Genomic DNA, 16,195 nt, shown 5'->3' with positions numbered 1-16,195 from the left:
CTGGCCCGGCTGCCTGGGCAGCCGCACTCAGGCCAGGCTGGCAGCGCTGTGTGGGCACAGGTCCTGGCCCTGCCCCAGCCACCCTGCCCTGTGGGAAGCCCTTGGTGCTGGGGGGCAGGCAGCAGCTCTCCTCTTGCCCTCCCAGCCCCTCCCTGCTCCCTGGCAGCAGATCTCAGCCCCTATGGAACAAAGGCAAACCAGGCCCTTAGGACTCCCACTGCCCAGATTATGAGGTCACCATGGGGCATCTCTGTCTCCACGGTGTTGGTGCTCCCTGGCAGCCACTTGAGCTTCAGCTCCTCTCCGTGAGGCCTGCTCTGGTGTGCTGGGGGAATCTGCCCCTTGGTTGCTCTCAAGGTGCAATTCTCTGCCCAGGCAGCCAGCGAGGCGAGGATGGACGAGAACGGAGGATACCAAATGGCCTCCCTGAAGGAGTTACTGGTAGCGTGGCTGGGGCTCTGCCCAGGGGCCCAGCATCCCCCCCAGACAGGGCAAAACTCTCCCCCACAGCCCAGAGGCATTTCCCCAGGGGGCAGAGGCATGGGCAGGAGGAGATGCTTTGCCCTGCTCTGCTTCGGCCTCGCTGCTCAGAGCAAGGAGGGGATGGGAAGGAAAACCTCCTGCAAGCCAAAGCTCCTACAAACCTCTCTCCAGCTCCCTGGGAGGAGGCTGGAGTGAGGCTGGTGTTGGTCTCCTCTCCCCAGCAACTAGTGACAGGATGGGAGGGAATGGGCTTCAGTGGTGCCAGGGGAGGTGTAGATTGGGCACGAGGAAAACTTCTCTCCCGAGAGGTCAGGCACTGGAACAGGCTGCCCAGGGAGCTGGTGGAGTTGCCATCCCTGCAGCTGTTCAGGAAGCTGTAGATGGGGTGCTTCAGGACACAGTTTAGTGGGCCTGGCAGCTGGCTTCTGCTTGCACTCGGGAACCTTAAAGGGCTTTGGCAGCCTTCCTTCACTCCACGGGTTTGGGTTTTCCTGGAGGAGGGGGCATGCAGAAATGTGACCCTGGGGGACTTGTGTGGCCACAGGGGTGGAGGAGGTAAAGGACCTCTAGAGAGCTTTGCCCCTCTTCTCCTTGCTGAGCAGGAATACGACGAAGAGGCGGTGATTGACCAGGGCAAATGGAGCAGCACTGCCAGCTTCCACTCTGAGCATCAGTTGCAAAGTAAGGCTGCAGAGAGAGCCTGGCAGAGGAGCCAGCAGCCCAGTGCCTTCTCCCAAGGCACCAAGGTGGTGCTTCCTCCTGGGCAGGGCTGCTCTGGCTGAACAGTGGCACTGCCTCCCCCATCTCTGCAGCATCAAGAGCTCTGCAAGTGACTCTTCTCTTGCAGGCCACCGTGCCCGGGACGTGGGGAGGAGGCGGGTGATGAGAAGCCGATCCCCCAGCTGTGGCAGGCAGGGTGAGTGCCCCCAGGCTGTTCCCTGAGCTCCTTGGGCTGTGTGCACCTGGGGGCTTCTGCAAGCAGCTCCCTGTGCCTGGCTTGTGTGGCTTGCTGCCCTCCCGAGGGAAACGGCAGCGTTTAGCAAGGCCTCCCTTCGCCAGGCTTTGCTCAGGAGGGGCTGGCAAGGCAGTGCCATGCATCATGGACTGAGGCTCCTCTTCCTGGGAGGCATCCTGGCCTTAAAAATGGCCCTGTGGGGAAGGGAAGGGAAGGGAGGCTGCCCACCCTGAGTCAGAGGTGGAGCAGATGCTGCTCCTGCTCCATGGCTCTGTGCAAGCCTGGGCAGAGGAGGAGTCCAGGGGAGAGGAGCCAGCCCAGCATCTGTGGCTGAGCTGGTGCTGAGCTGGTGGTCCCTTGGCATGAGAGCAGGACAGAGCTGGTTCAGGCAGGCTGAGAGCACAGAGCTTTGTCTTCTGCCCCCAGCCAGCCCAGCCCAGCGGGTGCAGGCCATCCTTGGGAGCCAGGAGGACGAGCAGCATGCTCCCCACAAACTCTTCTGCCAGATGGCTGAGCTCTGCGTGGCAGAGGGTGAAGCTGCTGAGTGGAAGGATGCAGCAAGGTAAAGCCCTGCTGCTGGCAGCGGTGCCAGAGGAGCCCTGGGCCAGCAGCGCTCAGAGCTCTTCTTTCCTCCCTGAGGGAAGCAAAGCTCTCACAGCTGCTGCTGCTGCTGCTGCTGCTGCTGCTGCCAGGAGCCTTCTTCTCTTGCTACCCCACAGCTCTCTCCAAGGGCTGCCAAAGCTGGGGGCACTTTTCCCATCCCTGGGGCTGATCACATCCTGTGTCTGCAGGTGGTTCAAGTTTGAGGAGGACCTGGAAGATGGCAGTGAATGCTGGAGCAAGCCCTACGTGGCCACACTCTCCCTGCCCAGCCTCTTGGAGCTGAGGAGCTTGATCAGCAGTGGCACAGTGCTGCTGGACATCGGTGCCAACAGCATGGAAGAGATTGCAGGTAGCCTGCATTCTGTGTCCCTCTGGCAACAGCCCAACTCAGCTGCCTCTGGTGCCCTTCCCTCCCCAGTCAAACCCTGCCCCAATGGCAGGCTCCTACCCAGGAGTCCTGCTGTGGGTTTAAGCAGAGGCTGGGGGCCCAACCCTGGCACTGGGCTTTGCCTGCAGGGTGGGCTCCTCTTGGAAGCAATGTGTGGGGTTAGAGAAGCGACTGCAGAGCATTCTCCAGCCAAAGAGAAGCAGGAGGCAGGGCTTGGCAGGTCGCTCGTCGAAACAGGGCTGGGACTGGGGGTGTCTGCTCTGATGGCTTCTTTCCCTCTGCCCCCCCAGATGCCATCCTGCACCAGCAGGGACAGAGCTCAGGGCTTGATGAGCAGGCACGGGCGAGAGTGCGAGAAGTGCTTCTGCTGCAGCATCAGAGCAAGGAGAGGAAGAGCTTCCTGGCCAGGGCTGTGGCCCGAGGTGAGCTGTTCTCCAGGGCTCTGACAGCTGCTGAAGGCTTCTGCAGGGCTTGGGTCCCAGCAGGCTCACCCTGGCAGAGCCCTGGCAACCTGCCCACCTCTCCAAGTGCCTTTGTTCCCCTGCCAGTGTCAGCGCTCAGCCCTCAGCCTTCTGCAGACGCTGCTGTGGCTGAAGGAGAGAGGAAGCAGGAGAGCTCCACAATGGCTCTAGGCAAGGTGAGAGCCCTGCAGCTTTCTTCTGCCTTCAGGGCCAGATTGGCTCTGGCCAGGTGGCCCCAGGGAGGGCTGCAGAGCGTCGAGGGCTTTGCTCTCGGGGCAGCTGCCTGAGGATTGCTTCTTGTGCCCAGGAGGAGCTGCGCTTGCTGAAGAGGATTCCCAGCGGGGCCGAAGCCTGCAGCCTGCTCGTAGGGGAGCTGGGGGCCCTTCAGCAGCCCCTGCTGGCCTTTGTCCGCCTGGCCCAGGCTGTGCTGCTCCCGGGGCTGACCCAAGTGCCCATCCCAACCAGGTCTGAGTGAGAAGCACATAGCTTTGCTTTCCCGAGAGCCCCACGCCACGGCATCCAACTCCACGCACCAGTGGGGCTGCCAAGGGAACAAGCCCCCCCCTTCCCCCCCATCTCCTTGCCTTTGTGTCTCCCTTCCCTGCTGGAGCTTTGGTAGCCACCAGCCCATCTGAATGGCCCTTGGCCCAGACTGAGTGTGGGATCAATTCTGATGAATTTGGGAGACGCTGCCTGTGTGTCCCCGCTGGAGCCAGACTCTGGTCTGGCAGCTCCTGGGGCTTTCCTTGGGTGCTCTTTGAGCAAGGACACCTTCTCCTGCCTCATGTTGCTTTTCTTGCCCAGGTTCCTGTTTGTTTTGCTGGGGCCAGCAGGAAAAGCCCAGCAGTACCACGAGGTCGGCAGGGCCATGGCTACTCTGATGACTGATGAGGTACCAGCAGATAAGGGAGCTCTGGGTCACCTCTGGCTTTAGGCTAAAGGCCGTGGGGTGCCCCTGGGGATGGGGACCTCGTGCAGGAGACCATTGCACCTCCCAGAGTGGGCAGGTGTTTGCTGTGGGGGAATGCTGCCTGCCCCCAGCAGGAACGATGGGGAAGATTCTCCTGCATTTAGGCAGGAGCTGATTGCCCTGGAGAGGGCATCCAAGGCGGGCTGTCCTCTCAGCAGCTTGCCTCCTGCTGGCAGGTCTTCCAAGAAGTTGCCTATAAAGGCAGGAAGCCAGGGGACCTGCTGGCTGGCCTGGCAGAGTTCCTGGAGCAGGTGAAGGTCTTGCCAGCAGGCCAGTGGGATCCCTCCATCCGAATCAAGCCCCCGGAAAAGGTCCCTCCCCAGGTGGGTGCCGCAGGGCGGGAGGCGGGAGGGGCAGGGGCAGCACGGCAGCGCGGCTGGGGATGTGCTGAGGGGGCCAGGCTCTCCAGGTGCCCCTCTGCCAGTCCCAGAGCCAGAGCAGGAGGAACGGTGACAGGTGGGCATCTGTACCTTGCTCCCATTTCCCCAGGAGAAAAGGAAGGTGCCAGGAGCTGCGGGTGGCAGTGCTGCGCCGAGCGAGCCGGCGAGACACACTGGGCCGGAGCTGGAGTGGACAGGAAGGTGATCTGAGCTTCCCCTGGCTGGCCTTGGTTCTGCTGGCCTTGGAAACTGAGGCTGCAGCTGCCCTTCCGGCAGGGCTCTGGCCTTAGCTGCTTCAGGCAGGGGCTGCACAGCACCACCTCGGTGCCCTGGGCCCGGCAGGGGGAGAGGTGGGCGGCTGGGCTCAGGCGCAGCGGCATCGCCCCTGCTTTGCTGGATTTGGGGTGGGGGCAGAGGGGTAGAGACCCCCAGGGAGAGCACTGCTGCTGCTGAGGGGCAGAGGGGAGGGGCTCTGGGCCGAGGCCTGCTTGTGCTGCAGGAGCTCTCCTGCCTGCCTCCCTTTCTCCTGGGTATAAAGCAGGCTCCAGCAGACTTCTGCTTTGCAGCCCTGCAAGTCGCTCTGAGCTTGTGGCTGCCCTTGTGCAGCAGAGAGCTCCACAGCCCCTCCCGCAGCACACTCAGCCTCCCTTCTTGCCTCCAGGTTCTGCGGAGGTTTCATCCAGGACGTGAAGCGCAAAGTGCCCTGGTTCTGGAGCGACTTTCGGGACGCCTTCAGCCTGCAGTGCCTGGCGTCCGTCCTCTTCCTCTACTGCGCCGGCATGTCCCCTGTCATCACCTTCGGCGGCCTGCTGGGGGAGGCGACCGAGGGCTGCATGGTGAGCAGCTCTCTCTGCTGGCTGGCAGGGCAGAGGGAGGGCCCACCCTCGGGCACAAGTCCCTGCTGCGCTCACTTGGCTTTGCTGGGGGGTGTGGGCTTGCCCTGCATGATCTCCTTAGTGCCTGCTGCCTCTCTCCCCCGGGCAGAGTGCCATGGAGTCCCTGATGGGTGCCTGCCTGTGCGGCGTGGTCTATTGCCTCTTTGCTGGGCAGCCTCTCACCATCCTCGGCAGCACCGGACCCATCCTTGTCTTTGAGAAGATCATCTACCACTTCTGCAAGTAAGGCTGGCTGCCACAGCCAGGGGCTGGCAGAGGCTGCAGCAGGAGACAGGGAGGAGGAAAAGATGCTTGGGCCGTGCTGTTCCGGGTGGCACTTGTGAGGTCTCAGTTGTCTCCGGTGTCAGAGCTGTTGCAGGCTGCTGCTGCTTTACTAGGTGGTGGTGCAGGGGCTCTGGAGGGCGGAGACGGGGAGTCGTGGGGGTGGGTTGGCAGCAGGTGACTGGGCACAAACCCAGCCAGCGCTGGTGTTCGGGCATGAGAGTGAGGTGAGACCACAGCACCTCCCACAGCCGGCGCCTGACCTCCACTAGCCCCCAGGGCCTTAACCCAACTGCTGCTAAGTCCTTGGCCTCTCCTCGCGCGGGTCCAGAGCCCAGGCTGCAGCCCCGAGGCTGTCTGTGGCACTTGCTGGAGACTGCCTCCCCCCCGCCCCCAGCCTGGCCACGCTCCTAAACTGCTCTGAGGTTTGCCCAGGGCAGGCAGAGCTGGCAGCCCCTTGCTGGCCTCTCCCCCTTCCCACCTGGCTTTGGTTCCCCAGGGAGCAGGCGCTCTCCTACCTGTCCCTGCGGGCGTGCATCGGGCTCTGGACCACCTTCTTCTCCCTGGTGCTGGTGGTGACCGACGCCAGCTCCCTGGTGCGCTACATCACTCGCTTCACCGAGGAGACCTACGCCTCCCTCATCTGCCTCATCTTCATCTACGAGGCTCTGGAGAAGCTGAGTCAGCTGCGAGTCACCTACCCTGTGCACACGCCCGGCGCCCTCGCCAGCTACACCAACTCCAGGTGAGTGCTGCCCTGCTAAAGGCTGCTGCCTCTGGCCAGGAGCTCAGGGCTGCCTCTCCTTTGCCTTTTCCTTACCCCTCTCCTGGCTTCTCTCCTGCCAGCTGCGAGTGTGTGGCACCAGCCCAGCCCAGCCTCGAAACCCTGCGTTTCTGGGAGAGCAGCAAGCTCGACGTGCCTGGCATCGCCTGGCACAACCTCACCGTGACTGTGAGTGCCCCGAGCCACTGCTTCCTCGTGCCGCCGCCAGGGGGCATCCCCCCGGTGCACAAGGCAGAGCCCTTGCGCTGCGGAGGGGCTGCCAAGCGTGCTGCTGCCAGATCCTCCTCACCCCCTCCTTACCCAGCGTGTCCTGGCCACACCTTCACCGCCTATGTCCCGACTCTCTGTCTCTCCAGGAGTGCCGGCACTTGCGGGGAGAGTTCCGAGGCCCTGCCTGTGGGCCCCATGGCCCCTACGTGCCTAATGTCTTCTTCTGGTGCTGCATCCTCCTCTTCTCCACCTTTGCCCTGGCCAGCTTCCTGAAGAACCTGAGGAGCAGCCCTTTCTTCACCACCAAAGTAGCAACAGTCTCCACCCTCCTTTCCCCAAGCAGTCTCCACCACCACTTGGTCAAGCTGGGAAATGCCAAGCTGGAAGAGAAGCTCTGCACCGCCTCGGATTCCGCCCCCCCCCCCCCCCCCCCCCGCTGCCTTCTGTGGATGAAAACGGCTCACAGCCTTTCCCACCTGTCCTACCCCCTACCCCAGGGCCCCTTCTGTGTTCTCTGTCTTCCCTTTCGGGGAGGGGAAATTGGGTCTTCCACAGTTAGCTTTGGTTTACCCCCACCCCCCAACCCGTGCCTTGCCTGCTCGGGGGCAAAGTTGTTTCAAACGCAGAGCTGCCCTGGACAAAGCCCCAGCTGCTCCCCCTGAGGCAGGAAGGGAGCTGCAGAGCCTTATGCCATCGTGGCTGCAGTGGCAATAGATCTGCTAAAGGCTTGAATTCCAGCAGCCCTTGCCCACTTCGTTCAGCTCTTCCCATGCCTGGGCCCAGCTCTCACAGCCACAGCATGTCGGCAAGGGAGGAGGCTGCAGGCGCTGCGGGGGGATTTGCTGCCCCGGCCTTGGGGGTGTCGATGGCCCCAGCTTCTCCGTGCCCCGGTGTGGCCCCGCTGGCAGTGCCCCCCTCAGCTCTGTTCTTCTCCCCTAGGTGCGCTCCCTCATCAGTGACTTTGCTGTTTTCCTCACCCTGGTCACCATGGTGCTGACCGACTACCTGGTTGGGATCCCCTCGCCCAAGCTCCACGTGCCCAGTGAGATCAAGGTAATGAGGCTGCCTGGCTTGGAACTGGCTTCAGCCCTCGGGGCTGCCGCAAGGGAGGGGATGGCAGGGCAGGCTGGGGCTGGGCCTGCAGGACATGCTGCTGCTCTGCCCATCTCCTCCTGTGCCTCCAAGGCACGCTTTCTTTCTGGAAATGAGAAGGCAGCCCCAAAGCTGGGCACCTCCAGGAGAAGTAGCTGCAGGTGCCTGCAGAGAGGCCGCCGGCACTGCTGGAGCCCACCAGAGAGGGTGACCTGAAGCCAAGGCTGGGAGATGCTGTGCCTCAGGAGGGGAGAGGCAAAATGCAAGGCAGGGCAGTGTCTGGGCTGAGAGCTGCTGCTGAGGCCTGTGCTTTGCTGCAGCTGACCAGGGACGACCGCGGGTGGTTCATCAGCCCCCTAGGACCCAACCCCGTGTGGACAGTGTTCGCTGCGCTCATCCCAGCTCTGCTCTGCACCGTCCTGATCTTCATGGACCAGCACATCACGGTTGCTATCGTCAACAGGAAGGACCACAAGCTGAAGGTAAGAGGCTGCAAGAGATGAGCCCGTCCCGCCCCGCCCTGGGCTGCAGCCAGCATCGGGCTGGGTGGCAGGATGCTCTCCTGCAGCAGTGGTGCCCCAGGGAGCAAAGCCCAGGGCAGCTGAGACGAGCGCTCTGCTGCAGCAGCACATGGAGCTGGGTGCAGGAGGGAAGCGTGCTGTGCTTGTGAAGTGGTGGCGGCAGCCGCGGGAAGGAAGCCTTGTGCTGTGCTGCCAGGAGCGGCTCAAGCAGGGGCAGAGTCTGACTGCTGAGGCTGCCCTTGCTCTTGTGCCGTGGGCTGCTCTGCTCCTTCTTTTGCTGCCTTCCTTGCAGAAAGGATGTGGCTACCACCTGGACCTCTTTGTGGTGTCTGTGCTGCTGGGGGTGTGCTCCCTGATGGGCCTGCCCTGGTTTGTGGCTGCCACTGTGCTGTCCATCACCCACGTGAACAGCCTCAAGGTGGAGTCTGCCGGCTCAGCTCCAGGAGAGCAACCCAGGTTCCTGGGGGTGCGAGAGCAGAGAGTCACTGGCTTGATGGTCTTTGTGCTCATGGGCTGCTCTGTCTTCCTGACCTCGGTGTTAAAGGTGAGAGGGCAATGCCAAGCCCCGACCGGCACCGGCTTTGTGGCACTGACACACACACCTCCCAGCGCCTCTCCAGCCCCCGGGAGCTGTGGAGCGGAGGAGGAGGCGACCCCCGACCCTGGGGCTTGACCTGTGCCGGGAAGCAGCTTGGGCTTTGCTTTGCAGCCCTTCGGCCCCCACTGGGGTGCGCTGGAGGCGAGCGAGCGGCGCCCAGAGCTTTGGGTTCCAGCTGCCTTTCAGGGCCAGCCCTGCTGGGGGTTCAGGCGGCTGCGGGCAGTGCCCGCAGAGCAGGGTGCTGAGCCTGCCAGTGCCACGTCAGGCACAGACCGTTGCCTTCTCCTCCGCAGCTCATCCCCATGCCTGTGCTTTACGGCATCTTCCTCTACATGGGTGTGTCGTCGCTCCGAGGACTCCAGGTAGTGCCTCAGCGGCAGCCTGCAGCACGGCTGCTCCCTGCTGCCGCCTCTGCCCGGCAGCAAGGCCAACGCGGGGCCGCGGCAGAGGCTCTCTGCGAGCGCGCAGGGAAAGCCTTTGCTGTGAGGGAGAGGTGGGTGGGGGCCCAGGAGATCTCTGGGGCTGGGAGCAGCGGTTCCTCAGCGTGCTCGGGTCAGGGGCTAGGGCAGGGCAGGGTTTGCTCAGGTGGAAATGGGGGAACTCGGTGCCCAGGGAAGGCAGCTTCCACCGCTGCCGGCAGCGCTTGCAGGGGCATTCGGTGGGCCAGGAAAGGCAGAGAAGAGAGCCGCACGGAGGAAGGGCAGGTCGGTGGCAGCTCCCGTGGGCAAGCCGGCTGGTAGCTGGAGGGGAGGGAAAGTGGCTGCTGCTGCCCCCAGGAGGAGCGTCCAGAGCGGCTGCCAGGCCTTGTGCTTTCAAGCGGCATCCTGCAAAGAGCCTCCAGGTGTCAGCAGGGCCAGGAAGCTTCTGCGGTGCTAAGCTGGCAGCTCTTGGCCTGTGCCTTTGCAGTTCTTCAAGCGCTTGCTGCTGGTTCTGATGCCAAGCAAGCACCAGCCGGACTTCCTCTACCTGCGGCACGTCCCCCTGCGCAAGGTGCACCTCTTCACCTTCATCCAGGTCCTCTGCCTCACCCTGCTCTGCCTCATCAAGATGTCCCCTGCTGCCCTCATCTTCCCCCTGCTGGTAAGAGCTGCTGCTGCTCAGCAGGCCATGTCTGCAGCGAGGTGGAAGGCTCAGCTCTGGCCTCACCCTATCTCCCCTCCTGTCTGTGAAGGATTTGGCTCTGGTCTTGGTGCGGAAGGCGATGGACTTCTGGTTCTCCAAGCGGGAGCTCAGCCTGCTGGATGACCTTCTGCCGGAGAGGAGGAAGAAGGAGGAGAGTGCCAAGACTGAAGGCCAGCAAGAAGAGGTAAGGCCTGCTGGGTGCCCGGGGCTGGGCCTCTCCCTCAGGCTGGCAGGTTGCCTGTTCCTAGCACAGCTTCTCCTGACATGTTGGGAGACCATCAGAACTCCAAGGGAGCTGATCCTAAGGGCCTGGATCCCGCTTCAACCCCTTGAGTCAGCACTGAGCTTCCCCCTCGGGGAGCGTTCTCAGTCAGTCGTTTCTCATCAAGATGATGATTGTCCTTTTGCCAGGACAGTGCCTTTAACCCTCCCCAGGGGCTGGCAGCGAGCTCTGCACCCTGCTGCACTGCCAGCGGAAGCTGCCACGGCTCAGCAGCAGAGGGCAGCAGGCAGAGATGTTCCTGGCTCTTGAGTTTCTCTCTGCCCCGAGCCAAGGCAGCCAGCTTGATTTGTCCCCTTTCATGGCAGGAAACCACGGAAGCTGCTGGTCCCAATCCAGTTCAGCTGGAGCTGGGGAGCACAGGCGACTTGGATCCCCCCGAGCAAAGCAGGGAGAGGTAAAGCCCCAGCAAGGGCCAGGACCCCCAGCAAGATTAGCTGGGAGGTGTCTGCTGTGGTTTGCTCCACTTGCATCTTTGGGGTGGAGCATCCCACAGGAAGCAGCAGTCACAGTGGTGGCACAATCAAATGTGTGGGCAAGGCTGCAGGGGGGGATGGCAGGGCTCTGACCCTGACCAGAACTCATGCTGGACCCCAAAACTGGCATCATCAGGGACCTGAGAGTAGCTGCAGATCCTCCTTGTGAAAGAGGTGGAGCTGCAAGCAGGATCTGTGCCAGCTGTGGCTCAGGAGCCCAGTCCAGGGCTAAGCACCGAGAAGAGCCACTCCATGGAGCTGTTGCTCTGCAGCTCTCAGCCTTGCCCCTCACAACTCCTCCAGCCAAGCCTCCCATGCTTCTGCTGGGCTTTGATTCTCCAGGTCCCCTGTTCCTCTTGCCAAGGCTGCTAATGCCCTTGGTGACCTCAGTTCCCCTCCCCACGACTGCCATGGAAATCCTCTCTTGCAGGGCTGCTCCTGCTGTAATCCTTATCCAGGCTGAGAGGGTGGGAAGCACTGTGTAGAAGGCTGCCAGCACCACCAGCAGCAGCAGTCTGAGTTCTGGGGAGAAAGGAGCCGAGAACTGCTCAGGAGTGCCCGAAGCAGCTGGCAGACCCCATGCCCTTGAAGCAGAGGAGAACATCACAGGCTCCAGCCCTTCACACAGTGCTCCCTGCACCTTCCTCTGCTTCTGAACTCCAGTGTTTCAGACTCTCTTGTTATGAACTCTGTTGTTGTTGACTCTGTTGTTATAAACTTATAAACTATTGCTTATACACTTTCTTGTTTTAAACTTTGTTGTTAGGAACTCTACTGGTTCTAAACTCCATTGTTATAAGCTCTGGTGTTGGGAGCTCTGTTGCTTTAGACTCTGTTGCTTTAGACTCTGTTGTTAGACTCTGTTGTTGAGACAGAGATCAGGGACCATCAGGTTGAGTGCCTGTGGGTGAGAATTAGAGGGAAGACCGGCAGGGCAGACATCCTGGTTGGAGTCTGTTATAGACCACCCAACCAGGAGGAAGAAGTTGATGAAGCATTCTATAGGCAGCTAGAGGCTGTCTCAATCACCAGACCTTGTTCTCATGGGCGACTTCAACCTGCCTGACATCTGCTGGGATCTCAACACAGCAGAGAGAAGGCAGTCTGGGAGGTTCTGAGAGTGCATGGAGGACAGCTTCTCATCCCTGGTGCTGCAAGAGCCTAGCAGGGGCAAGGCTATGCTTGACCTCCTCTTCACCAACAGGGAAGGGCTGGTGGGGATGTGGTGGTTGGAGGGTGTTTGGGGTCCAGTGACCACGAGATAATTGAATTCTTGGGTTTTGGTCAAGCCAAGAGGGGCAGCAAGAAGACCTCCACTCTGGACTGCCGGAGGGCAGACTTCGGGTTACTGAAGGAACTAACTCAGAGGGTTCCTTGGGATAAAGCCCTTAAAAACAAAGGGGTCCAGGAGGGCTGGGCCTGCTTCAAGGAAGAATTGTTGAAGGCTCAGGGACAGGCTGTGCCAATGTGCCGGAAGATGAGCCGCCGGGGCAGCCGGCCAGCCTGGATGGGTAATGAACTCTTAATAGAGCTAAGGGAAGAAAAGAGGGTGTATCACCTTTGGAAGAGAGGGGAGGCAACCCATGGAATGTTTAAGGATGTTACTAAATCATGTAGGAAGAAAATTAGGGAGGCAAAAGCACATTTGGAGCTTAGCCTGGCCTCTGCTGTGAAGGACAACAAAAAGTCCTTCTATAAATACATTAATAGCAAGAGGAAGGGCAAGGACAACCTCCACTCCTTGGTTGACATGGAGGGGAACGTTGTAACAAAGGATGAGGAAAAGGCAGAGGTACTTAACACCTTCTTTGCCTCAATTTTTACTAGCAGGACAGAACATCTTCCAGACAGCTGGCCTGCAGAGCTGGCAGAAGGAGCCAGGGAGCAGCATAGTTCCCCCTGTGATCCAGGAGCAGGTAGTTTGAGCTCTCCTCAGCCGCTTGGATCCCCACAAGTCCATGGGACCGGATGAGATCCATCCTAGGGTGCTGAGAGAGCTGGCAGATGAGCTGGCCAAGCCACTCTCCATCATTTTCTAGCAGTCCTGGCTCACTGGGGAGGTCCCAGAGGACTGGAAGCTGGCCAGCGTGGTCCCCATCCACAAGAAGGGCCGGTTGGATGAGCCAGGGAATTCCAGGCCTGTCAGCCTGACCTCAGTGCCAGGGAAAATGATGGAGCAGTCATCCTGAGTGCAATCACACAGCACTTAGAGGATGGCCAAGGGATCAGGCCTAGCCAGAATGGATTTAGGAAGGGCAGGTCCTGCCTGACCAACCTGATCTCCTTCCATGCCCAGGGGACTGCCTGGTGGATGTGGGGCAGGCTGTGGGTGTAGTCTACCTGGACCTCAGCAAGGCCTTTGACACTGTACCCCACAGCAAGCTCCTGGCCAAGCTGTCAGCCCCTGGCTGGGACAGCAGCACTCTGAGCTGGGTTAGGAACTGGCTGGAGGCTGAGCCCAGAGAGTGGTGGTGAATGGTGCCACAGCCAGCTGGCAGCCAGGCACCAGTGGTGTGCCTCAGGGATCAGTGCTGGGCCCTGTGCTCTTTAACATCTTCATTGATGATCTGGATGAGGGCATTGAGTCTATCAGTAAATTTGCAGACAATACCAAGCTGGGGGCAGGAGTTGATCTGCTGGAGGGTAGAGAGGCTCTGCAGAGGGACCTTGCCAGGCTGCACAGATGGGCAGGGGCTAACAGGATGGCATTGAACAAGTCCAAGTGCCAGGGGCTGCACTTTGGCCACAGCAACCCCAGGCAGTGCTACAGGCTGGGGTCAGAGTGGCTGAGAGCAGCCAGGTAGAGAGGGACCTGGGGGTACTGGTCGATGGTAGGCTGAACATGAGCCTGCAGTGTGCCCAGGCAGCCAATGGCATCCTGGCCTGCATCAGGAAGAGTGTGGCCAGCAGGAGCAGGGAGGTCATTCTGCCTCTGTACACTGCACTGGTTAGGCTGCACCTCAAGTCCTGTGTCCAGTTCTGGGACACTCAGTTTAGGAAGGAGGTTGACTTGCTGGAACGAGTCCAGAGAAGGGCAACGAAGTTGGTGAGGGGTTTGGAGCACAGCCCTGTGAGGAGAGGCTGAGGGAGCTGGGGTTGCTCAGCCTGGAGAGGAGGAGACTCAGGGGTGACCTTATCACTCTCTACAACTACCTGAAGGGAGGCTGTAGACAGGCAGAGGTTGCTGTCTTCTCCCAGGCAGCCAGTACCAGAACAAGAGGACACAGGCTCAGGCTGTGCCAGGGAAGGTTCAGGTTGGATGTTAGGAAGAAGATCTACACAGAGAGAGTGATTGGCCATTGGGATGGGCTGCCTGGGGAGGTGGTGGAGTCGCCGTCATTGGAGGTGTTCAGGAGGAGACTTGATGGGGTGCTTGGTGCCATGGGTTAGTTGTTTAGGTGGTGTTGGATTGGTTGATGGGTTGGACACCATGATCTTGAAGGTCTCTTCCAACGTGGCTTGGTTTATTCTAAATAAAGGTTTATTCTAAATGTTCTATAATGTTACCATTCTGAAAATAATTGAAACAAAACTTGAATAACCCCACAATAATTTAAAGCAAGAGGTCTCCATTCCTTGCCAGGGGGAAGCACACAGGTGCCGACAGGATGGGATCCAAAGCAGGCAGAATTGGCTCAGAGGGAGTTGCAAGAGCAAAGGAAGCAGCAGAGAGCTCTCCTCCCCTCGCTGTCTGTCAGTCACAAAGGGCCTCTGCTCAGTGCCTCCCCTGGGCTCTTGGTGTGAAAGCAGCAGGAGGCTGGCCGAAGAGGGCAGACACTGAACACAGCCAGCCCCAGCTGCTGAACTGTTAGGACAGAGCAAAGGCTTCCCAGGCTGCTGCATATTAACTTCTCCACCCAGAGGAGGGAAGAACCTAATTGGAATGCAGCTGGGATGTGTGATGCAGGGGGTTCCATGGGAAGGGGGACAGGCAGGAGGCGTTCCAGGGAGACTGTAAGTCCTGAGTAGCTCTGCCAGGGGGGAAAGGGAGAGGGAAATGTGTGTCTGGGAATTGAGGATAAAAGGGAAGCTCTGCCTTCCAGCAATGGGAGAGACCCCACAGGGAAGTGTCCTGGGGACAGAACAGGAGCGGAGAATCCAGCACAGGTCCCACAGGAACACATCCAGACAGAGCTGCAAAGGCTCCAGAGCAGGAGACTCCACAACCTCTCTGGGCAGCCTGCTCCAGGCCTCTGGCAGCCTCCCAGGCAAGAAGTTCCTCCTCCCGCTGAGCTGCAACCTCCTGGGCTGCACTTTCCATCCCTTGCCAGGGCACAGTGAGCAGAGCCTGGCCCTGGCCCTTCCTTCCTGACCCCCAGCCCTCAGACAGTTACAGACATTTTTCCTCACACTTTGGATGCTCACCCTGGTGGGCTGGGGCTGTTGGTTCTATCTCTATGGATGCTGTGTCTCCTCATCAGCCTTGCAGGCCCAAGCAAGTCATCTGAGAACCCTCAGAAGGGAATTGCTCCTGGGCTTTGTAAGGGTATGGAATCACACAGCTCAAGGGCTGTGCATAGCCTTACAGAATCACAGAGCCCCAGAGACATCCAGGGAGGCAAAGCCCCTCAGGATCACCAACCCCAACCCCTGACCCTACCCTGCAAGGCTCACCCCTAACCCACAGCCCCAAGCACCACAGCCAAACCACTCTGAAACACCTCCAGGCCTGGGGACTCCACCACCTCCCTGGGCAGCCTCTGCCAAGCTCTGACCACTCCTGCTGGCAAAAGCCTTTGCCTGGTGTCCAGTCTGAGCCTGCCCTGCTGCAGCCTGAGGCCATTGCCTCTTGTTCATCCCCTGTGAGAGGAGAGCAGCAGCAACCTCTGCACAGCCTCCTCTCAGGGAGCTGCAGAGAGCAGGGAGCTCTGCCCTCAGCCTCCTCTCCTGCACACTAACCATCCCCAGCTCCTTCAGCCTCTCCTCATCAGATTTCTCCTGCAGCCCCTTCCCAGCTTCCTTGCCCTGCTCTGCCCTGGCTCCAGCACCTCCACCTCTCTCTTGTCTTGAGGAGCCCAACTCTCCACTTTCTTCTGGATGTTGAACTGCTGCAGCAGGTCCAGAGGAGGCCACAAAGATACCAGAGGGCTGCAGAACCTTCCCTATGGGGCAGGGCTGGGAGAGTTGGGGCTGTTCAGCCTGGAGAAGGCCCCAGCAAGACCTTAGAGCAGCCCTCCAGTGCCTGAAGGGGCTCCAGGAGAGCTGGGGAGGGACTCTGGACAAGGGCTGGGAGTGCGAGGCCCAGGGACAATGGCTTTGAGCTGGGAGAGCAGAGACTGAGAGTGGAGAGGAGGAAGAAATTGCTGAGAGTGAGGCTGGGGAGACTCTGGCCCAGGCTGCCCAGGGAGGCTGTGGCTGCCTCCTGCCTGGAGGGGTTGCAGGCCAGGACAGGGGGCAATGGCTTTGAGCTGAATGGTGCCACAGGTTCAGTGGGCACTGGAGAGACAGCAGCAGAATCAGTGGTGTTACAAATGACAAAGCCAATTACAATTTGGTTAAGATCCATTTGATTTTGAAAGGAGCAATTTAAGGCAGTAAGAGGCAAGCAAACAGCGCTGGGGGCATGTTGGTGGAGCACAGTAGTACCTGGTAGAGGGCATCAGACAGGAACTGGTTATTATGTAAGGGGAAATAATCACAGTCTAACAGAATCACCAAGGCTGGAAGAGACCTCAAAGATCATCAAGTCCAACCTCTCACCACAGACCTCATGAC

General features: G+C 60.2%; 1 protein-coding gene across 2 annotated transcripts in view; it reads left to right on the top strand.

The window, feature by feature from the left end:
* The first annotated feature begins 378 nt into the window (after nt 1-378).
* Nucleotides 379-16,195, top strand: part of LOC137456822 (uncharacterized) — a 60,645-nt gene continuing 44,828 nt past the window's right edge. Inside the window, exons 1-22 of one of the 2 annotated variants that reach the window (XM_068168452.1) lie at nt 379-441; nt 1,086-1,164; nt 1,331-1,399; nt 1,865-2,000; nt 2,230-2,390; nt 2,720-2,851; nt 2,978-3,066; nt 3,198-3,355; nt 3,695-3,782; nt 4,037-4,183; nt 4,350-4,441; nt 4,902-5,076; nt 5,225-5,358; nt 5,897-6,142; nt 6,244-6,349; nt 6,538-6,699; nt 7,331-7,444; nt 7,804-7,965; nt 8,297-8,548; nt 8,896-8,964; nt 9,509-9,682; nt 9,774-9,908. In XM_068168452.1, coding sequence (XP_068024553.1) covers nt 394-441; nt 1,086-1,164; nt 1,331-1,399; nt 1,865-2,000; nt 2,230-2,390; nt 2,720-2,851; nt 2,978-3,066; nt 3,198-3,355; nt 3,695-3,782; nt 4,037-4,183; nt 4,350-4,441; nt 4,902-5,076; nt 5,225-5,358; nt 5,897-6,142; nt 6,244-6,349; nt 6,538-6,699; nt 7,331-7,444; nt 7,804-7,965; nt 8,297-8,548; nt 8,896-8,964; nt 9,509-9,682; nt 9,774-9,908 — 2,928 coding nt within the window. In that variant the 5' untranslated portion in view covers nt 379-393. Of the gene's footprint in view, nt 442-1,085; nt 1,165-1,330; nt 1,400-1,864; nt 2,001-2,229; nt 2,391-2,719; nt 2,852-2,977; nt 3,067-3,197; nt 3,356-3,694; nt 3,783-4,036; nt 4,184-4,349; nt 4,442-4,901; nt 5,077-5,224; nt 5,359-5,896; nt 6,143-6,243; nt 6,350-6,537; nt 6,700-7,330; nt 7,445-7,803; nt 7,966-8,296; nt 8,549-8,895; nt 8,965-9,508; nt 9,683-9,773; nt 9,909-16,195 lie in introns of those variants that run through there. The other variant, XM_068168453.1, reaches the window with a different exon arrangement.

Source organism: Melanerpes formicivorus, unplaced genomic scaffold (assembly GCF_026170545.1).
Source record: "Melanerpes formicivorus ecotype bairdi unplaced genomic scaffold, bMelFor1.0.p_v2 SCAF_139, whole genome shotgun sequence".
Lineage (NCBI taxonomy): Eukaryota > Metazoa > Chordata > Aves > Piciformes > Picidae > Melanerpes > Melanerpes formicivorus.
This window is presented reverse-complemented; position numbering and strand designations above follow the sequence as displayed.